Raw genomic sequence first — 23,787 nt, forward strand, 5'->3', positions numbered from 1 at the left:
GGCCTAACCATTACTGCAAGGACATTTGTGGCTGGTTAATAAACCAGAAGGATGGTTTATTAAATCATCACTCAACTGGCTGCAGCTGTGACTGATTACATCAACAAAGGGCATGTCTTTCACAATGAGAGAATGCAATCAGCTGGATTTAATCCAATCAGTTGAAGACTTTTAAGCAAGACAGATGGAGGACCTTCACTTCTTCAGCTAACCAGCGAAGCATTTCCTGAGGAGTTATCAAAGTTGCCAGTTTGTTTCCTGCGGAGTTCATCGAACACGTTCATTGAAGTTGCCAGTTCGCTGCCTGAGGAATTCATCAAATGCCTTCATTGGAGTTGCCAGTTTGCTGCCTGCCCTATGGAATTTGGACTCGTGCATACCCACAGTTACGTGAGACACTTTATAAAATCTTATATTTATAGATATCTCTTGTTGATTGTTTCCCTAGAGAACCCTAACTAATACAGGATTACTGTTGTCAGAAATGCCCTCTGAGCTAGATCCAAACTGCCAGCCCTGGAGCCTTCCCCATCATGGGCCCATATAATCCATTGCTTCAACTCTGCCATGCATCTGGTTTCAGATTGACTTCCAACTTCTGCCTTTGCACCTAGATATTCCCACCTCCTCTCTCACCACGCCAGACAGCTTTTCTTAGGACAAACAGAATGTATAACCAATTCTATTACTGATACCCAAATGTCCACAGTTTTCAATGTATTCCTTAAGTTTGAAAATTAGAATTCTGCCTCAGTACAAATAACCACAAAATGGCATCTCTATGAGTAAAAGTGATTCATTGATAGTGAGCTGCTCTAGGAACTGATCTTGGATCCTTTTGTGAAAAAAAGTCCTCAAATAGAGAATATAGTATTACAAGTAACAACTGATATTTAAGTATTGCTATATACACCAGCATATTAAGTACTGTTTACAAGCATATTAAGTATTACCATATACCCCATACTAAGTATATAGCAAATATACTATGCTAAGTATTACATGCATTGGCTCCTTTAGTTCTCATAACACCCATAAGAGGGAAGTACTAATTATTATCTGCACTGTAAAGATGAAGAATCTGAGGCTCAAAAAGAGTAACGTATTCCTTGTTATACAGCTAGTAAGTACAAAAGCCACATCCATCTGACTCCAGAATGTTTGCTCTTACCTACTACATGCTCCAGAGCACTGATCCGTGAGAGAAATGAGGAAGGGATGACAAGGGGGACCAAAAGAAGAGACTAGGAAACTGAAATCAACATGATCTACTTCACGATTTTGCTTAGAGAATTTTGCTTAGGTCAGCCCTATTTGAAATAGAACCCTGTTCCCATTATGTAGCAATAGATTGTCTGCCATTTTGCATTGTGGAAATGTACCCTCTATTATCCAGGCTAATCTAGTTGATTGTAGAATGCTATACACTGACATTACAATGACAGACAACTAATTCAATCTTCTCTGCTAGGAAGACACTACTGTTAATACTTTATCAACTTTTCGCCTATAGCTTTTGATGCAGCATTTCTCAAATAAACCACAACAGTGCCTTCTTACAGTATATAAAGAAGAAAGATAATTGAGAATTATTGAGAAGAGGACACAGGGTAAAGAGGAAAAAAGAAGAAGAATTTTTGAAAGTAGCACAAAAAATACTATCACAAAATTTAGAAATTAATTTAAAAAAAGCAAACCAGTGCAATGTGTTTATCTGATAACTTGTGAGCCAGGGAGAAATGAATTTTCATGGTCTAGAGCTAAACAAAGAAAACAGTTTGTGCAAGTGAAACCATATATTTAAGTAGCCAATGTGGAATTTTCCTGCATCATAAAGTATAGCAATATTGAGTATCTCCTGCAGAAAGGAGATCTTACTGCGTGCAATCTATGCAGGGTCTGTAGCAGCAGCAGCACCATTTCATCACTAAGCAAAAATCCAATTATTTTAAGATTCCATGTCCTATTATAATTCCCCCCAAATCTTCATTTATTCACTGAGATTTTTAGGTGTATTGGTAGAAAATAATGCTGAACCCTATTGAAGAGTCATTAGAAGTTTCCATGTGATAGTCAAACTCTCCATTTCTAATGGAAAGGAAGTTGGGAAGCAGCCTAGCAAACTCTTTGAGGTCATCAGAAATTAATATGTAAAGGTCTAAATACAAAGAGAGCAGTATTGGATGAAATCATGAAATAGAGCAAAAACTGTCACTGAAATAATCATTTTATGTGTTAGAGAATTTGGAAGAAACAATTGCAAAACTTCTTTAAGCTGAAAGAGACGGGCAGAATCTAAAATACACAATTACAAATCTTTAAAAGTAAAAGATCCTTAAAATATACCAAAGAAGGAACATAATGCCTTTATTCCAACTCCAACCAGTTTCTTATTCTAACCAATTTCTATTAAACAGGGAAATGAGAAGGGAGGAGAGAAAGTATTTGAAAAACTGCCAGAGTAAAAAATCCCATAATGAAATTTTGCTCATTCCTGGAGAAATGAAGTAGAATTAGCTGCTTCAGTGGCGGTGAATTCCAGAATCTGGGTAGCCTCCAGTAAGTGAAGCTTTTCCATAACGTCAAATTCAAAAGCTATCTGATATTGACATATTGAGCTTGAGTTTTTAAATTCCTATTTTCTTACATCAAATTATTTGAAGCCTGTGAGATAAAAACTTCAATAAACCAGTGTTCCAAGCTTGTAATATTTTAGTCCCTTGAGCAAGCATGTGAGATTAATCTTCAAATTGTAATGGGCAGAAAGAACATTCAACCAAATTCTTAAGCCCATGGCGCTCTCAAATGATGTTAATAATGTAAGCAGTTTCATTGGCTATTAAGATTTCAAACTTTCCTAATTCTCAGCAGTATTACCATTAAAAAAAAAAAAAAAAAAAAAAAAAAGAGGAAGGCATTCCAAGCAGAAAGAAAGGGATCTATACTTATAGCTTCGTATCCGCTTAGCACACTGCCAGCCACATAGAAGGCATTTAATAAATTTCATAACTTCTGGAATGAGTTGATGGAATGGCCTGGTGGGGAGGAGGGGAGTAGAAATCTTCCAGAGAACAGCATGAGTCCAAATCCTGGCATTGTTTGGCAACAAAGACCATATCCAGAATTAGGGTTATCAAGGTAGATCAGGAATTTGAACTTCAAAGTGGCATCCACAGGACAGTTTCCCGAGCTGGCAGGCATCCACCCAAGAGCCACGTATGGAGGGCTTATACTCTCCTCAGGTATCACCATGCCTGGAAAACTCCTGCCCTGCCTCTCTACTCCCAGCCACCTCTGCACTGGGTTTCCACTCACAACAGAACTTAAGTATAAGATCGGACCTCGCTTGTCTAACGCAGACCCCTGCGCCGCCAGGCCATTCGGCGAGCTTTTCCAACATCCTCTCTGAAGGAGGCCACACGGTGTTAGGCGTCAGGAAGGATGCCCACAAGGGCTGTCGACACCTTAGAAGGTGAAAGGGCGTGGGGGGGGCGGGCAGGTGGGGAGGGGGAGGAGCAAGTTCAAGGCCAGTGCATTATCCAGAGGTTTCTTATCCCTCTAGCAAAGCCTCTGCCTGAACCGCTGGAAGACGCTGCACGCCTCGGAAACGCGGGGCGGCCCGGGATTGGGACTCAGGGAAGAGGGACAGGGAGGCGGCAGGAAGCGAGACGGGGCAGGGGACAGTACCTGCTGTGGCTGTGGTTGCGGGGACAGTCCTTCTTCTCCATGATGGCCGGCACGCAGTTGGTGAGCTCAGTCCAGTCGGCATGCAGCCCGCAGCTCCAGCCGGTAGAGAAGCGGGAGAAGAGCCACGTCTCCTTCTTGCCCGGCCGGTGGCAGGTGCACTTCTTCTGGCCCGCTTTGCAGCTACAGGGCTGCTCCAGCCGGATGTTCTTCACCAAGTGCCGGCCGAACGTGGTGCCCCCAGTCTTCTGGATGTGCAGGAACACTATCACGTCGCGCCCTTTGATATTGAAATCCACGAAGCGGGTCAGGTCCTTCAGGGTGAAGTTGAAGCGCGGCACGAACCGGGGCAGTGAGCCGTTCTCTAGGGCCTCGGGGTCCGGCTCTTCTTCCTCCTCCTCCTCTTCCTCCTCCTCCTCGGGGTCCCCCGGTTCCTCTTCCTCATCCTCAGGCGCCGCGCCGCCCCGAGGCCTCTCGGGGGACCCCCCGGGCGGCGGGGGCAACTGAGGCCGCCGCTCCCACTCCTCGGGCGGCGCCTGTGCCCGGCGGGCGGGGCCCAAGGCGGCGGCGGGCGGACCGACCTCCCCCGCGCGGGGCTGGTCCCCGAAGTTGGTGCAGGAGCTGGTGCAGGAAGGGGACACGTACTGGTACATGATGACTACGAAGAGGAGCGTGAGCACCGGCGTCAGCAGCCACTTGTTGAACCTTTCATCCATGGTCCCGCTCTCAGGCCAGCAGGCGAAGCGGCGGCGGCAGCGGCGCGGACCCGCGCCCGCTCGGAAGTTTCGGGGACTCCGGGGCGCGGCTCGGAGCCCGCCGCTCCTCCATGCCCCTGACGCCGAGGCGGGCGGCTGGCTGGCGGCCTCGCGGCACTCCCGCGCTCGCCGAGCCGGGATCTGCGAGGGACGCGGGGGGAGGCCGGCGCCGAGGCGCGCGGCTGCGGCTGCGGCTGCAGTGTGGGGAGCTCTGTACTCCCGGGGGCGCGCGGCTCCGTCCGCTGGGTGCTCCCGCCCGGGCGCGGCGCGGCGCTCTCAGGCGAAGCAGAGCATCCCGCCGCCGGCTGTGAGGCTCTCAGGCGCTGAGGAGCGAGGCTCGGGTCCTGGACCTGCCCGGGGCAGCTGGGAAGCCGAGAAGCTGCGGACGCGAGAGCGGGGGCTTCATGAGGCTCGCCAGGGCGCCAGAGAAGAGAGAAGATGCGGCTCCGGTTCCTCTGCCCTAGCCGGCCGCGGGCACTGCGCCCCGCACGCGCGCTGTGCGCCTTTGCCCGCAAGTCGGCAGGCGCCGGGCGCCGGAGCCGCGAGGGCAGACGGCGCCTCAAGTTTGCAGAGGAGCCCCCGCAGCGGGAGCTGGTGAGGCGCCTCTACCGAGCCGCCTGTTTGGGCGAGTCGCACTGCTGCTCCGGGTCTGTCAGCCCAGGCGCAGGCACGCAGACACACTCGCACACACAGGCTGGCACCGCTACAACCCGCCAGCCGGTGTGACGGGAGCCCTGCTACCCGCAGCAAAAACCTGCCCTAGGTACGGAGCATGCGCCAAAGCCTTCCCCAGCCCGGGAGGAGTTTCCAGGGGAGGAGTCGAAGGCTTCGCGGGTCTTGGAGGAGGCAGCTGGGGGTTGGAATCCCTTCAACTAAGAGCTAGGAGAGGTTTGGGATAAAAGAAAAGGTAGCACATGAAGAGGCCCGGAAGAGAGCGTGACTGGCGCTAATCTGAGACCTTTAAGTAGGCGGCTTTCTCTCTCTGACAGTGGACAGAAACCCGGCGGGTCTTATTTGCAGGGATAACACCTGCACACCGCTGGGAAGACTCACCTAGACCAGACTTCACATGGGTTGGTTGGTCCCTCCTCTGCAGGGGAAATTGGCTCCAGACTGCTTTTAATGTCTATCCAAAACATCTAAGATACTCAAGTTTTATTATGGTTCTTCTTTAACTGGAAACTTGGTGTGTCCAATTCTACAACTTTATTCAACCTGCACCCATTGATCAACTATCCATTAAGTGCCTACTATGTTCACTCTGTGTTCATATGTAATATAAAAAGATATAATGAACATAGGCTATGTGTTCAACATACACTTCTTTCCTTCCAGCACTAGGCAGTCCAGCCCACCACCATGCAGTATGTAGAATGTAAGAGAAGGTTGGGTGTCACCTTCTAAAATTTATCCTAATATGCATCGAGCTCCTAAATGTGCAAGACTTGCCCCCACCCCTCAATGTGGAAGATAAGACCTACACATACCTGTGTGTTATAAGTTAAACAAGCTCTTGTTTGTGTGCAGATGTTTTTGGAAACATTATTGTTAAAACATCCAAATCTTACATTTACCTGAGAACCAAGTTTCTTTAATAGCAATTTCTGCAGTTATTTTTCCTCTGTTTTGCAGATAATGGATGTACCATCACATTGGAATAAGGACCATCCACAATCCCTACACTTGCTTGACCTGTTTTCTAAGTGGAGAGTAGCAGTATGTTGAGGACAGAGAACAACCAGCATGACTCATTGGCACAGGCTAACATATCCTCTGTGCTACCTTGTCAGTTTCAGCCCACCACACCTTGCATTCCCTGCCTTCATAGCAGCCAGTCTTCCCACCTGGCCTCTTTATGGAACCATGCAGTATTTGTCTCTTCCTGAGATGCTGTGCTGATCTCCTCCATTTATCAGACTGTCCTCTTTGCAGTCATCAGTTAAGATCTGGATCTCTTTCAGGAATGTTAAAGCTTGCCCATAGGAAGCTATTTTTATTGTTCTAGACAGGTGGGATTCTCAACAAATTTCCCTCCTCTGCTTCCTTTCCTATTTTCAGCTCTATAAACAACCACAAAACAGTGCCCTTCCTGATACTTTTTTTGAGCCTGTATTAGTAAAAAAGGTGTTGGATCAGATGAATCAGCTTCTTTAAAGCTTATTTGTTTCTATTTTTTTCTCTCAGCTTAAGTTTAAAATCCTATTCATGGCATCACACTGCTCTCCAAAGCAAGAAATTATGACAGAATGACAGACAAAATCCCAATAAAACCAACAGTTATTTCATGACTGCATCTGGTTAAATGTATTATTTATTAAAAAGAAAAGAAAAGAAAAGAAAAAAACTCTTGCTATAACCAAGTAAAAATTCATTATACCTTTTAATATTACCTTATTTATGAAGCTTCTCATTTTCTTTAAGATTGCTTGCTATTACATGGATAAACATAAACTTGTTAGCTACCCAAATGGATAACTTAGTGCTAGTGGTAATTTGTTTAGTGAAAACTGCTTTATCTCATCACAACACTCTAAGGGGGTAGTGTAAGTATAATATCCCATTTCAAAGGTGAGGAAACTGAATCAAAGAAAGCTAAGCAAAAGTAGAGCCAGGACTGAAACCACTAACATCCATGAAATGTATTCAGATCACCATTGAAGACAGCCAATGAGCATCAACAACAGAGCCCATCATGTCCTCTCTACCCTCTCCTGAGACCCTTTAAGTCAAGCGGCAGGAAAAGATGAAGGAATTGCAATACAGCAATTAAATTATTTACCCTCTTCCTCTGATTTTATAGGCAAAACTAAGCAATCTCAGTATTTTGGCACCTATAATCTGTGAGTTTCAAGATAAACAGGGGAAAGACAATAATAATCTTAAAATGATTATTGTTAAAAGATAAGTTATTTTAGAGAATTCAAAAAGAAAATACTACTTTAACAAATATAATGGATATGTTGCTAACCAAATGTATGTTTTGGTAAATAAGTGACCCTTCAACCCTTTTCAAATAACATTATCCCAGAAGTTCTGTCTTTGCATTCTGTAAAATAGCTAATGGAGTATTATCATTTCATTGAGGTAACCACAAGGAAAGCAATGCATATAATTAAAGCAATTCCATAGACGAATGCTCAGGCACATACCCAAGTATTCATTTTTAAGGATAGGTAACTTTGTTGTGTAAACACAGCCTGCCCCAGGTGTGGTCTCCCAATTACAGTTGTGGAACTTGGTGTGAACCTAATCAAAGCTTTTAAATCAACACAATAAATAGGCTCCCTTATCTACAAGGGCAGACCATCCATTCAGGTGAAAATGAATTGAAACTTTCTAAAACTGAGTGCTATCCAGGTAAAAAGGAACAAGTTTGCATTCAGTCTACCATAGTTACTCCACGATGACACCAGCTGGCAATTGTTTCCGGCTAACACATTGCAACTACTATGATTCCTACACAAATTATTAAAATAATAAAAATAATGTTCAGAGCTTTTTCCACTTTGTTTGCCAGTCTAGCAATAATCTTAACACTATCTGTGAAGCAATTTATTCACTAATTGTATGCTTTAATAAGCTTTACCACAACTATTTTCTTGCCTGATTCTTTTCTGCCTTAGCTTTAGTACTATCCCTCCCTGTTCTTCTCATATATTCTTAAACCTGTTAACAACATTGCACTCCCCCAGGATTCAAACTTTTGATTAGAACAGTCCCCATTTAATCAAGTTCAATTGGGAGGCAAAATTGCATCTCAACTTCTCCATTTTCCTTTTGGTACCAGAAACTGCCTTTGAGAATGTTGAGGAAACCCTGGGGAGATTAACAACCCAAACAATCAAGAGAATGGTTTGGATCTCCTATATTTTCACACAGGAATATATAGATATGGATGTCTTTCTATACAGATGAAAAACAAAATAGATTATGTAAGTTTTTGGCAGCATGAATCTCTCCTTCGAGAATGGAAAGTGCTCTGGTATACCGAAATGCCTTTTTTTTTTTTTCATTTTTGTAAACAGGCCAAAAATAAATAAATAAATAATAAAAGGCCCAAAGGTAGGTAGTCTTACAAATAGCCAGCAAATCTGTAGCTTTCTTTTTCTGGAGGAATTTAAGAAGAGTATGTATAGTCAGGGAAAACTGCAGAAATAATGGTGATATTTACTAAACGTATTCCAGTTCACTAGGTGATTATAACTTTGGGGCAGCCATGATCCTACATTCTGCTTCCCATAAAGTTCTATTCATAGGTACAGTTCATTCTTTGCTTTACCGTATGACACTCTTAAAACAATTCCACCAATATGACCACTAGGGAGGAATCTAGACCCGGCATCGTGGGATGGAGAACATCTTCTTAACCCCAAGGGGGATGTGAAATGAAATAAAATAAGCTTCAGTGGCAGAGAGATTCCAAAAGGAGCCAAGAGGTCACTCTGGTGGGCACTCTTATGCACAATATAAACAATGCTTTTTAGGTTTGAATGAATTGAAATAGCTAGCAATAAATACCTGAAACTATCAAACTACAACCCAGAACCCTTGAATCTTGAAGACAATTGTATAAAAATGTAGCTTATGAGGGTTGACAATGTGATTGGGAAAGCCATGTGGATCACACTCTCCTTTGTCCAGTGTATGGATGGATGAGTAGAAAAATGGGGGCAAAAAAAAAAGCACCCAGTGTTCTTTTTTACTTTAATTGTTCTTTTTTCCCTTTAATTTTTATTCTTATTATTTTTGTGTGTGTGGTAATGAAAATGTTCAAAAATAGGTTGGGGTGATGAATGCACAACTATATAATGGTACTGCGAACAATTGATTGTATGCTTTGTATGGCTGCATGATATGTGACTATATTTCAATAAAATTGAATTAAAAAAAAAAAATTCCACCATAGGTGGCTAGTATGGTGAATGCAACCTATGCTCTGTGTATGCATAATGTGTTCATTAACTCAGGATAGTGGAAGGAGATGCACTAATCTTTTCATAGTAGATATTATTTATTTCTTCAACAAAAATTTGTTGAGTACTTACTGCATACCAGGCACTGTTCTGAGTACTTTGGATACAATATTAAACATGACCAATAAGAACCCTGCCCTCATGTATCCACATTCCAGCAGTGGAAAAATAGACAGTGAAGAAGTAAACAAGATCCATTCCTTTATTTAATTTTAAAACATTTATTGAGCCCCTACTAACTGCCAGGTGATTTTAGGCATAAGGGTTATATTAGTGAACAAAAAAGACACTATTTTTTGCCCTCAAGGAGTTTAAATGCCAGCAGGGTAAAATAGTAGAGAAGAAATTAGAGAGATAATAGGATAGAGGTGGCATAGGGCCTTGTGGACCATAGTAAGAATTTTACTTTGAGAAAAATGGGGAGCCACTAGAGGAAAACTTTTAAATACCACAAGAGGGCAAATGTAGAAGGAGGAAATCTAGTTAAGTGGCTATCCCAGTAACCAGATAAGAGATGATGTTAGCTCAGACCAAGGCAGGGTGGTAGCAGAGGAGGTGATGGGAAGTGGTCAAATGGCCTACATTTTGAAGGCAGAGCCATCAGTATTTCCTAGTGGGTTGAATGTGGGATATAAGAGGAAGAGGGGAGCCAAGTATAACTCCAAGATTTTTCCACCTAAGCAACTGGAAGGATGGATTTGTCATCAACTGAAATGTCAGCCGATACCATTACAGATAATAAGTGCTATGAGGGCAAATAAGCAGGCTGATGAGACAGAGTGAATGACTGAGGTGGATGGACAGAGTCCTTTCCATTGGGCAGTCAGAAAAGAATGTTGCTCTGTAGAGGCAAAGGGGCTAAGTCCAAAAGAATGAAAAGGAACCAGCCTTGCCAAAAGTCCTAGGGAAGAGCTTCCTATGCAAAATGAGTGCAAAGGTTTGGCATGAGAAAAAGCTTGCTTGGCTGGCTCACAGATCTTAGGGAGGGAGGTAGGGGTCAGATCATTCAGAGTCATGAGAAGGAATTTGGATTTTATTCCAAGTGCAAAGGAGCCATTGGGGAGTTTTAAGTAAAGAAATGGCATGACTGATTTATATTAAAAGCTCACTCTGCTCCGTGAAGAATGAATTAAGAGGGGTAAGAGAGAAAGCAGGGGAACCATTTAAGAGGCTAAAGCAGTCGTCCAAGCAAGAGACGATAGCGGCTTGGAGTAGGGTGGTAGCAGTAGATATAAAAATTTACAGTCATGGGGTTCACAAACTTGATGTGGAAAGCTGTAACTTCCTTCATTTTCTAATAACAGAATAAAACTTAGCCTTTAAGATTCCAGTTCCTCAGATAGAGGAAAACGACAAGTTTCCAACTTAACTCAGTCACTTCTCCATTAACCTCTGTTTCTTTGGGGGAAATAGTCAAATTCAGGGCTCTGCACCATCTTTCTCTTGGCCTTCCCCTAAGGACAATCTAAGATAAGGGAGTTTATGTAGCGTCTTTGCCTTGGCTGAGGGAAATGTGCTTTGTAGGGAGTTTCCTTTTCTCAAGGGCCTGCCTCCAGTCTGTAATTTAGTTCCACTGAATCTAGGAGTAGGTCTTGATTTCTGCTGGGACTTCTGCTGTCATGTTCACACAATCTGCAGAGACCTCAACTGAACTCTGAGGCCCTTTCTCTCTGCCAGTCCTGTCAGCTCTTCTATGGCCTTTCCTCAGCAGCCCATTAACATTTAAACCAGTAGTTTTCAACCCTATCAGACACTGCACTTGTTGTGTGTGTGTGTGTTTTTTAACAAAAATTTTCAAATAATCCTTTTATTATCCTAAAATAAAATACATAAATAATAGACCTACCTACTACATACATAATTTCCCAAAAAGTGATATAACACCCTAATTGTAATAATGTAAAGGAGATATAAAGAGAAAGTAATTGATAATAAAATACTGTGTATTTCAATATATATTGAACTAACAGAATTCAGTTCAAATATTGAACTAAAAAACAGACCTGACTACAGTAGACAACATGAAGCAGCCAAATGCTTGTGTCTTTTAAAAATAGTAAGTCTGGATATAAGAGAAATAAGATTAGAAGACATTCCTTTCAAGAAGAAAATGAAAGAGCAGAGACGTTAGTGGACAATAGAATTAAAAGTGCTGTCAAGAGAATTCAGAATAGACCTGACATATATATATATGGTAAGAAAAAGAGTGGGGAACCTTAATTGAAACAGGGATCACACATCAAGACAAATTACAGATTTTGGAGTGAAGAAAATGGGAAGTATGATATTTCATAAAAGAGATTGCCTTTGTTTTTAAATATTGAGTCAAAATACTTCTCTATGTTACAAGTATCCCAAAAAATATATCTTCTTATCTTGAAATCCTACTACAAATAAAGGCATAATTCAATTTCTTAACTTAGTGGAATATATAGAAGTGATGTGGATCCAAGACATCTATCATCACACTCACTAAATAAAAGCCAGTAGAGATTCCCCATCATTGTGAGTATCCCAAACAACCGCACATATTCCAGAACTCTCCCAAGGGGCTGATATATCCCGGTCAAGAATCGGGCTATTGTCCTTCCTTTCTACTCTTAAAATAAATCACTTTTAAGGAGATAAAAGAGGCTAAGTTGGTCCACAATTTTCCTTGCTCAGTCCTGCGGGGACTGAGCTTGTGCCTCGACTTACCAGGCCTGGGCCAGGGGACTTGATATCACCCCCTGGGGAGGGTAGTAGGTACGGGCGTGAGTGCCCTCTGCAGCCCCCCCGAGCCTGAGGAGCGAGGTCAAGGCAGCTCCCTTTTCCTCACCCAAAATGCCACTGGCAGGGGAGGCTTGCCGGAGGAAACCGCCTTTCTCCCAACTGCCCTTTCCCCACTACCTTATCTTACCCACTCACTCCCTGGTGCCAAGGCCACTCCTGCCACCGCCAGTGCGCATGCCCCGTGGCCAGAACAACCCCCGCCCGCTGCAACGGCTCCTGAATCCTCTCAGAACCAATCCTAGCCCCTCTCCCTTCAATATTGCCATTTTAGGCTACTTCACCTCCTTTCCAGCCCTGCCCCTCTTACCAGCCTATATAACCTGTAATCACCCCTGAATAAATCTCTTTGGCGCATACCCCTACTGGATGAAGAGTGTTTTTGTCCTTATCGCCGCCCTCCTTGCACGCCTCTCGCCGAGGACTCTGGCCAACGTCCTCCGCCTCGCCCTCGCCTCCGGGAAAGAGCCCCCGCCGCCGGTACCCTTTAAGCAGCCCCGAGAGCTGAGGGCTCGGCTACCGGCCGCCACTCCCCCTAGAAGCAGTAACCCCGACCGCAACTGGTGCCCCGTGTGAGGAGCGTCTCCACACGACAGTTTGGCAGGTCACTCGCTCGCCCGGACGCCTCTCCAGCTTCCCATTTCCTCGCCTGCAAGGTAGGGCCGCCTCTCCCTCGCCGCTTCCGGAGCCGTGGGAGGTTCCTTGCTCCGAAGCCGCTCCTCCCTTCCCCCACGCTCTCTTCATCCAGTAGGAACTCCTCCCTTCCCCCACGCTCTCTTCGTCCTCTTGTATGCGCACTTCTATGACCCCCGTTCCTCCTAACACTCTCCCTCTTCCCCTCCATTACTTTGCTGTGGTTCTTTGTATCTTTATTTCCTCATTTGGTGCCGTGTGCCTCTTTGCAACTGCCCCCCCTGACTGCTCTCGTTGCCAAAGGGCATTGCTTTCTGCTCTCGCCGTCTCCTTCGGCCTTGCAGCCACAGTTTATCTCATTCTCTCTGCTCAGTAAACTACTCCTCCTCCTCCTCCCCGCCAGCCGGCCGGCCCGGCTCGGGAGCAACTCCCCCTCCTCTCCTCTCAGCTATGGGTAATCGTATATCTACATGTCAGGCACCTCAAGTTCGTGCTCTAGCTGGTCTCCTAGACACGCATCGCTGTAAAGTGTCTGTCCGGCAGCTGCAGATATACTGGGATCTCCTGCTGCCCTTTAACCCATGGCTCACCACTTGCCATCTTTGGGACCCTGTTACTTATGATCGCCTTATTGATCGAGTCACTAATGCCATGGAACATGAGAGCAAGCGCTTCCCTCCCGGCTTGCTCCCCACCTTGATAACCATCCGCTCCTGCCTTCAAGGCTCCCTCCCCCCTGATAGAGGCCCCGTTAAATCCAAAGAGGCCCTATCAACCCAGCCAGCAGACTCAGATAGCGATACTAATTCAAATCATGACTCGGACACGGAGTCCTTAGTCGAGCAGATTAACAACGCGCTCGAGGTGACTCCCAAAAAGCAAAATAACACTGCGCCACGCCAAGATGGCGAACTTCCTCCTTCTTCTTCCATCGAGGGGAGGAAATGCTCCGGCGATGACATCAGCCCTAAGCTGGGCCGGAAACCACATGCGCTTTACCCCGCCCTTCCACAGGGCAGAGCTAGTCCACCATCTTATGCCTTGAACCCCACCCTTTCACAGGGCGGGGCTGATCCACCATCTTGTGTCTTAGCCACGCCTACCACGCCGCCATCTTGCGACGCTTGGGGCCTCCCACTTCCGCCTCCCCCTCCGGCGAGCTCCCCCTCGGAGCCGCTACCGGCAGCTGCCGCCGCCCCTCCCACCCTGCCGACTAACAACCCCTGGCTGCCTTCTACACCTCAAGGCAACCCTTGGGGCAACGCTCCCCCTACCCCCACTCCCGCGCCAAGTCCTCTGCAAGCGTGTCCTCCTTTCTCTCGTGCTTTTCGCTGTTTTCCTCTTAACCTTGCCCCCACCCCACAGAGGCCGCATGACTGGTATCCCATTGACTTAGATACTATCAAGCAGCTTCGCAAGGCCGTCGGGGAGGACGGGTTAGGTAGCCCATATGCTTCCCAAATACTACAGGATCTCGCCATGAACTATTGCATCCCCCAAGACTGGGCCTCGCTTGCCCGTTCAATTTTTAACCCCGGTCAGTTTGTTGACTGGCGTGCTCACTTCCAGGCAGAAGCAGCTAAGCAAAGTGAGCAAGATGCAGCCATTGGAGTCTATCATCCCCCCGAAGCCTATTTGGGCACTGGAGCGTTTCTAAATGCGTCTGCTTATATTAATGCCCCTGCTGCCTTCTGGACTGTCCTCAGAGGCATCGCCTTACGCGCGTTTGCCAATTGCTCTGCCTGTCGGCCTAATAAATTCACCAAGCTCTTCCAGGAGCCGAGTAAGCCTTTCGCCACCTTTGTCTCCAGAGTCGAAAAACCTGCGCTCAGAAAGGTAAGTGATCCCCAGGCCCAATATTACATGTGCCCATCCTCAAATCCTAAAAAATCGTACTGTAATTCCCCCAACGAGTACTACTGTGCATACTGGGGGTGTGAAACATTAGCCACTAATGGGAAGCCTCCTGTTCCTAATCATTACCTTACCTTAAAATGGACCCCTACAGGGTGCAAACTCCCTACAGTTAACTGGCTCGGCCAAGAAAGTAAGGGATCCTGCACACATCTTAATCTTACAATGCAGCTCCCCACTGATCCCTCCTGGTTACTCGGTCAAACTTGAGGCTTCAGAATCTATGAGAAAGGAGGCGACCGAGAATCACTTATTCTTATAAAAAAGGAGGCTGTAAGCCAACCATGCCAAAATACTGCATTAAGAACACCCTCTGGCATAAGTCCCAATAAAGTCATTAACCCCCTTTTTCCACAGCCCCCCAGCCGTACCTCAGCTACAAACAACGCATCGCCAACCCCACCACCCCAGCTTCCTCTGCCCCCTTCTCGTTATTCCTCTCCCCTCCTCAGCCTCATCCAAGCCGCCTTTGCCTCAGTGAACTCCTCCAACCCCAATTTTACCTCCTCCTGCTGGCTCTGCCTCTCCACCTCTTCCTCACTGTACGAGCCCGTTGCCTCCAACCTCTCCTTTTCAGAAAGCACAGAAGACAGCCCCTCGGAATGCAATTGGAATACCTCTGCCGTTCCCCTAACCTTTCATTCAGTCTCCTATATGGGAAAGTGCGTCCGTCCTCGCTCCAGTAACTCTCCCGACCTCACTGCCTGTGCCAGCTACTCATCTCCTAGCAGCTCGGCAAAATTTCTCATTCCTCATAACTCCTCCCAATGGCTCTGCTCCTCTACAGGACTTACCCCCTGTCTCAGCACGAATATCATCAGTGAATATAAAGAAACTTGCCTCCTAATTGTCCTTATCCCTAGGGTCTTATATCACAGCGAAGAAGACTTCTTCCTCCGTCTGGAAAGAACTGCAGCTCCTGCCCTTCTGCAAAAGCGAGAGCCCATCACCGTCCTCACAATTGCCTCCCTCCTAGGTCTTGCCGGCGCTGGCACCGGAATCGCTGCGTTAGCCAGTCAAGGCTCCGCCCTAACTCACCTCAGGGCGGCTGTTGACGAGGACATTCGCCACCTACAAAACGCTATTTACCATCTAAAAAATTCTGTCAATTCCCTCTCTGAGGTAGTGCTCCAAAACCGCCGAGGTCTTGACCTTCTCCTCCTCAAAGAAGGAGGCCTCTGCGCCGCCCTAGGAGAAGAGTGCTGTGTTTATGCCAATTCCACAGGTCTCGTCGAGGACAGCCTGAAAAGGGTCCAAGAAGGACTGGAAAAGCGTAAAAGAGATCGTGAAGCCACCAGTTATTGGTCCAGTTTTTTCACTCCCATCCTCCCATACATCCTTCCTTTTCTTGGCCCCCTATTAATAATTATTCTAGCTCTCATCTTAGGACCCTGCATCATACGCAAAATTGTCCAGCTTATAAGAAAACAAACAGATGCCATTTTTTCCTCGTTCGTGCAAATCCAGTATCAGCGACTCGCCACCTCTGACGCCCCCCACTCCAAGATGACAACCAACCCTCCGCGACCTCAACGCCACCGGTCAACCCGCCGACCGCGAGGCCCTTCCCAATCACCTGAACATCGCTCTCGCCTCGAGTTCCAGCTTCTCTGAACCCCTGAACTTTAAACCCCTGAACTTTAAACCCCTGAACTTTAAACCCCTCACCTTCGCCCAGCCCGCTGCAGCGAAGCCATTGTCAAGCGCCCGGGCACCACACCAACACTGAGCTCCAGCCTCGCTGAGCCACCGTCAACCCCTTTTTCCCTTCCCTGACCTCCCCCTTCCCTCACCCTTAGCGGGACTCTCCGGTAAAGCCTCTTCCTCTAATTAGAAAAGAAAGGGGAATTGCGGGGACTGAGCTTGTGCCTCGACTTACCAGGCCTGGGCCAGGGGACTTGATATCACCCCCTGGGGAGGGTAGTAGGTACGGGCGTGAGTGCCCTCTGCAGCCCCCCCGAGCCTGAGGAGCGAGGTCAAGGCAGCTCCCTTTTCCTCACCCAAAATGCCACTGGCAGGGGAGGCTTGCCGGAGGAAACCGCCTTTCTCCCAACTGCCCTTTCCCCACTACCTTATCTTACCCACTCACTCCCTGGTGCCAAGGCCACTCCTGCCACCGCCAGTGCGCATGCCCCGTGGCCAGAACAACCCCCGCCCGCTGCAACGGCTCCTGAATCCTCTCAGAACCAATCCTAGCCCCTCTCCCTTCAATATTGCCATTTTAGGCTACTTCACCTCCTTTCCAGCCCTGCCCCTCTTACCAGCCTATATAACCTGTAATCACCCCTGAATAAATCTCTTTGGCGCATACCCCTACTGGATGAAGAGTGTTTTTGTCCTTATCGCCGCCCTCCTTGCACGCCTCTCGCCGAGGACTCTGGCCAACGTCCTCCGCCTCGCCCTCGCCTCCGGGAAAGAGCCCCCGCCGCCGGTACCCTTTAAGCAGCCCCGAGAGCTGAGGGCTCGGCTACCGGCCGCCACTCCCCCTAGAAGCAGTAACCCCGACCGCACAGTCCTTCAGACTTTAGCTCTTGATAGGTAAAGCCATACTTTAAGAATTAAAAACTGATACCATCTTTTTTTCTTTTAAAAAGACTAGTTTTGCATTTGAAACCAAGATTTACAGATATTAACTACCCAAGGTCACATAGTGGTAAGTGACAGTGCTCAAATTTGAACCAGGTAATGAAGGAGAAAAGTAACTGGATTCAAGATTTATGTTGGAAGCCAAATGAATAGGATTTGCTGAAAGACTGGATAAGGGAGAACAGAGATAGAGCAAAGGATGAATCAAAGATGATACTGATGTGTCCCGGCCGGCGGGACGTTCAACGGAAGCTCCAAATCCTGTGAGGGAGGAATGGTATGGGACAAGAGACACGAGGAATGACAGCAAGACAAGTTTCTGATCAAGCTGCAAAACTTTATTGAAGAGGCAGGGTATATATACCCTAAGGTAGAGGGAGTGGCTAGTACGAACGGGTGGCAGCCTAGGATTGGCTGCTGCTGTTGCTAGGGCGGATGGCAAATGTAAGGCTAGCACAGGATTGGTGGCTACTGTTGCTGGGATAGAAGGCAGGTAGTAAAGCTAGCACTCTAGATGTGAATCTTAGGCACAAACGGCTATCACTTCCGTAGAAGGCTGAGGGCAACTTAAGCCGCTATTGCATCAGCCTCAGCTGTCATGTTGCATATCTCCGGCATCGCTGAGGGTGGATTTTATACATGCTACCTTAATCGTCCCCAACACTGATGTCTGTCATCTGAGCTACTGGAAGACTGACAGTGGCATTTACTAAAAGGGGAAAAATGAAAGAGAAACAAGTTGTGGGGGGTGCAGGAAGAATGAATTCTAAATTCTGCTTTGGATAAATTAAGTTTAAAATACTAACAAGACAGCCAATTGGAGAGAGAGGAATCTAGAGCTCAGATATGGCTTTTGGACAGAAGATAAAGTGGTAGTTTTAATAGCGTAGGTAACACATATTTATTCTATAAATATTTGTTGAAAAAATCTGTAAAGGACTAAATAAGCAATTATTATGGTCCAAGAGCAAAACAAGACCCCAAAGAAAAGGAGTGACAGTAGAACAAAAGACCAGAAATTTGGGAAATACTCCAGAGGTATAATTAACAGGATTTAGTGACTCAGTAGGAATGAAGGGTGAGAGAGGAAGAAATTGAAGGTGACTCAGAGGGTCCTAGCTTGAAAAGCTACATAAAAGTCAATGCCATTAATAATGGAGGGGAAACAAATTTAGTATTGGAAGTGAAAAATCATTGTAGATAATTGTTAGTTCTCTTAGCCCATTAAAATGTTTGAATTTTTCAAATGGGTTTGAGCTTTAAAATGTTTACATTTAATTTTAGGCAAGCAAGCTTTAAAACTATATTTTCATTCTTTTGCAGCAAGACAGATAATTTTGATTTAATTAATAGATTTGGGAAGAAAAATCCAGGTAGAAATACATGTTGTAAAGGCTATTTTCTCTTTCCCAGTGTTTCATAAGATAAATCACAATGCGGTGCTCCTCTCCTTTTCCACATTGGCAAAGAATTTTATCCTCTCTCTATGTATTTTAATCATAAGATTAAATGTCTAAAATGGGCTCCAAGATGTATGAAAGGTAGTTGTTCTTTGCTTCCATTAGGATGGCAGTTGTTGGTAGCCTCAAAGACAGATGATCTGAAAGTTCCCTGAGGGTGGACTTCAAATAGATTTTTTTTCTAAAACATTTAGCGCAGTGCTTTGCCCTTATTAGACATCTGAATGTTAAGAAATAAATATACTTTCCATTAAAATTGCAAACGAGGTCCCAAAAACTCCCTTACTAACCTATTCCTGGCCTCAGAACTCTGACAATTCTTGCTTAGAGTTTCTGTAAGGTGAGGTGAGCACTGAACTCCTTTGGCAAGTCATTCAATAGTGTTCCTCAGTTTCCTGCTACTGATTAGAGCTTTTCAGTATGATCTTTCACACCATTCAAACTGATGCTCCTAGTGAAATAGCCAATGAGTTATACCACACAAAGCAAAATTCTATTAAATAACTATTTATCAAAAATAACTCACTTTACCAGGGAGGGATATTTCCTAACCAACAAAATTAATTGTTTGCTACCTTATAGTGATTATTACCTAGAATCTTATCTTCAACACTTTTTGTCGTAATTTCTATTCTTTTTTCTGAGTAATCAGGCAATAAACACTTACTGCCCTCAGAGCATTTACTTAAAGCTATGAGTTCTACTCATTATTGCTCTAGTTTTCTATTTTATTTTATCAGGACAGCATTTTCTAAATGTAAAAGAACAACTTAATGTAGCTATAATCCTGCCTACCCAAACCAAGTCAAGTTCCTATACAGAACCTCAGCAGCACATATCCATTTTTATTCAATTAATTAGCATACGTATTTGTTCTTTAAATTATGCTGTGAAACTCGTGGGGTTTTTTAATTCTTAATTGTACTCCAGACACCCAAATTCAATATACTTCTTTGCACAAGAAGTCATTTTGAAATGGTTACTCTTTCATTTTTCCTCCCACCAAGGAATATAGACATCTACTGATCATTCCCCCTGCCAATTGCTCTTAAGCATTTAATGGTAATTCTTTCCCAACTATTGTTAGTTAAATGCTGTTTTTGTGATTTTCAAAAGCAATGATACATCATTTAAGTGTCTAACACTAAGGTGCTATCCTAATGTAGCAAATGCAAAACATCTAATTCTGCTGAAAAAAAGGAAATTGAAACATCTGTCTTTCTAGGTTTTTGTTGTCGGAAGTTCTATTTGCTAAAAGCACAAAATGGCACAGTAAGATAAAACGATCATGTGCTTTACGTGATGCTTACTAATCCAAATCTAACCTGTCATCTACTGGGGAGTGGGCTGGAGAACTTTGTCTGCTTGTGGATACTCAAAATGAACACTAGAACTTTGACCACTGCTTTTCTCTTGGTCTGTTTGACCAGGTCCTATTCTTCACTTATCTCTATATGTTATTTGTCTAGATTCTACTATCATCTCTCTCTTCTCACTCTACCACACTCACTGGCAAAGGCGCTACCACCCACTCTTTGCCTCCACCCCTGTACACACTCTATTCGTGGAAGTTCCTCAAACATGACTAGTGATTTCATGGTTCCTTTGCAAATCCTGTTCCCTCTGTCAGGAATACACTTACCCACCCTGTCTACCTGGTGCTCCCCAGCCTGCCCTTCCAAACTCAGAAACATCCCCTCTTCTATGATGCATGTTTGATACTTCATAATCCCTGTGCCCAGGTAAATTTAATTATTCTCTCCTCTGTTCCACTGCAGTACAATTATGTAGCTCTATTGTGTTATGTATTCAAATTATCTGTTTATATGACATAGTCTTATGTGACATTGTTAACTCTTTCTGGTAAGCTCCTCTTTCTTACTGAAATCTGTATTTATCTAGCTGTAGTAGGCAGAATTCCAAGATGGCTCCCAATGACCCTCATCTTAAATAATCCCCCCCCCCCTTGAGTGTGGGCAGAACCTGTGACTATGATGAGATATCACTCCTGTGATTATGTTATGTTATATGGCAAAGGGAAATTATCCTGGGTAGAGCTGACCCAATCACTTGAGTCCTTTAAAAGTTTTATTCAGCTGGTCACAGAGGAAGTCATCTGAGAGAAGGGCTCCTGCTGACCTGGAAGAAGAAGTAATAATCATATTGTGAACTTCCTATGGGGGCCACATGCAAGGAACTGCAAGGAACTCCAGGATCTGAGAACCTTCTGTGACCAACAGCCCATAATTTTCTTATGGGATCTCAATCACACAGCCTCAAGGAACTGTATTTGGCCAAAACCTGAATGAGTTTGGAAGTGGATTCTTCCCCAGAACCTCCGGGAAAGAATGCAATCCAGGAAGTGGATCCTTTCCCAGAGCCTCAAGAAAGGAACACAACCAAGTCAGTGCCTCGATTTTTGCATTGTGAGACCTAGAGCAGAGAACCCTTCCATGATATGCCAGGACTTATGACCTACAGAACTATAGGCTAATAAATGGGTATTGTTTTAGGGCACTAAGTTTGTGGGAATTTGTTATTCAGCAATAGAACACAAATACACCAGATCAGTGTCTAGTATGTAATAAAGTGTTGGCTGGTTACTTGTTGGTTGGTTTGAATTAATGAATAAGGATGTGAAAGGAAAGAAGGAAAGGAGGAAGGAAGGGAGGGAAGGAAGGAGGGAGGAAGGGAGGGAGGGAGGAAGGAAGCAAAGGAGGGAGGGAGGGAAGGAGGGAGGAAGGAAGGAAGGAAGGAAACAAAGAAGAAAAAGGAAAGAGAGCAAAGAAGAAAGAAATATACTACTTAGAAAAAGGGTTTATATTGTGGCTCTTTCAAGTACAAATGAATTTTCAGAGACTGAGATGCTTTCTTAGAATGATTGATGGACCTTACTGAGCCGAACAAGTGTGGCAGAACTATTATGCCTGTTGAGATTTAGTTTTTCTGTTCATGTTACCTAACTTCCATTCCATCCCTCAACCCCAATCCATCCTTGACCCTTTTGTCATCTTTATCTTGTCCTTAACTTGTCTGGTGAGAAAGAAAACACAACTCTGACAGAGGTCAACTGATAGCTGATTTAGTTACTATCAGCTAAACCATGATGCTTCCTTGTTGAATATAAACATTTTCACATAATATGGACATTAGGCAAAGACTCTCCATGATTATGAATAAGACAAAAACAATACCACCCTATAAACATGCCTGATTAGAGATAAAAATAAAGATAGTGTATGACCACAAATTGACCAACCATGTGCTTCTCCCCAGTAAATATGAATGACAACCGCTTCTTTACCAATAGGTACTCTAGCTTTGCTCCAACCCTCCTGCCTCCTAAATAAAAGTATTACAATACCCAGTCACTGACTTTTCCTGCTTCCTGACAGAACATAATATAGAATAGACCCCTGTTCCTCGAGTTACCTAACAAAAGGAGCAAATATTTTAATAAGCTCCTCCTAACGCTCTCTTATGAAGACATTTCACGGTTCCCCATGTGGTGTCGTGTCCTGTTTGATGACAGGCGTTCCTGGTGTTCTCTGGCTGGTGGGTCTCCACAGAGATGAGGGTGTCTATGACACATTGCCATGGAAGATTTTAGCCTTATTCCCCACTTGGCCCAGGTGGGCCATGATTGCCAAGCTGTTATTGTTTCCTCAAGGAAATAACCCTGATGTCCTTGTTCACATTAGAAAACAGCACTGCATTTTGGGAATTCAAGGACTTAGCAAGGAGGGGTTTCTCTGGGGTGGGGATATGGATTTTTCCTTGGCCCCATACTCTTTTCATCAAATTGAGGAGCTAGGGCCTGAAAGCTAGACGTTCCATAGATTATAGGCTACCCAGGAGCAGAGTCTATGCTTTCCTATTCTTTGGATTATTTCAATGGCTGGTACTCTGTAGATACTTCTTGTATAATTGAATCAATGATGCTTTTTACTAGGCCTTTCCCTTTTTCCTATGCCACAACCTCCACTGGAGCTGTAAAGAGTGGTTACCTTGCACAATTGCCATAAGTGATTTGAGCTCTGTGACCACTCCTTTTTCACTTCTCAAAGCTCAATCATAGGCCTTCCAAACTCCCTTCACCAGAAGACTTATCTGGGCCCTTAGCATTAATCTACCATCTATATACTAGAGACTCCCAGACCATTCTCTAGTCCAGTCCAAACCTCTTGCCTCAACTCTACCAGTATATAGCTAACTACCCTCTCAATATCTCTATTTGGTTGTTTCCCAAACATCTCCAACTCAACATGTCCATAAGCAAATTCATGATCTTTTCCTATGGTTCCCCAAGTCCACAGCAAAACTTCTTTAATCCAGAAACCCAAGAGTCATCCTTGACAATTCCTTCTTCCTCACCCCTCATATTCAATCCACTTTTAAGTGCTATATATTTTACCTTCTAAATACTGCTCACAAAAAGAAAAAAAAAGAATAAACTAAAAAGATAAATACTGCTCAGAACATCCTTTTTTCCATTAGCATCATAAGCTAAGGTACTATTATTCACTAATTGGTCTCCCTGTTTTATCTCTCAATTGATTCTACACCTTGAAGTCACATGATCCTTTCATATACCTGATCATGTTGTTCTCTTGCTTAAAACACTTCAATAGCTTCTCACTGTTTTTAAGATAAGACCCTAAACCTTTATCATGGCCCTACAAGGCCCTTCCAGTGCCTACCTCTCCTCCCCATCTCCCATTTGCTGCACCACAGTCAAAATGGTCATCTTTTCTTTTCTAGAATAGACCATACATGTTTCATCCTGCTGTAGGCCTTTTGCATATATTGTTTCTCTCCTGAAACAGAAACACCCCTTCACCTAAATTCACCATGATGTATTTTACTCATCCTTCAGCTCTAGTTCTTCTTTCATATAACACCTGCTCTTCTAGCACCATGTACCTTCATTTTGTAGAATTTTAAATGTTTTCAATTATTCACTTATTTATGTGTTACTTGATTAATATCCATCTTCTTTCCTACATAAGTTCC

General features: G+C 44.6%; 1 protein-coding gene across 1 annotated transcript in view; it reads right to left on the reverse strand.

The window, feature by feature from the left end:
• The window catches only part of HS6ST3 (heparan sulfate 6-O-sulfotransferase 3), a 709,424-nt gene extending 704,509 nt beyond the window's left edge, over positions 1-4,915 (reverse strand). The window contains exon 1 of the mRNA XM_037800542.1: positions 3,688-4,915. Within this exon, the coding sequence (XP_037656470.1) occupies positions 3,688-4,400 (713 nt within the window). The 5' untranslated portion in view covers positions 4,401-4,915. The remainder of the gene's footprint in view (positions 1-3,687) is intronic.
• Positions 4,916-23,787: the final 18,872 nt, after the last annotated feature.

Source organism: Choloepus didactylus, chromosome 12 (genome assembly GCF_015220235.1).
Source record: "Choloepus didactylus isolate mChoDid1 chromosome 12, mChoDid1.pri, whole genome shotgun sequence".
Taxonomy (NCBI): domain Eukaryota; kingdom Metazoa; phylum Chordata; class Mammalia; order Pilosa; family Megalonychidae; genus Choloepus; species Choloepus didactylus.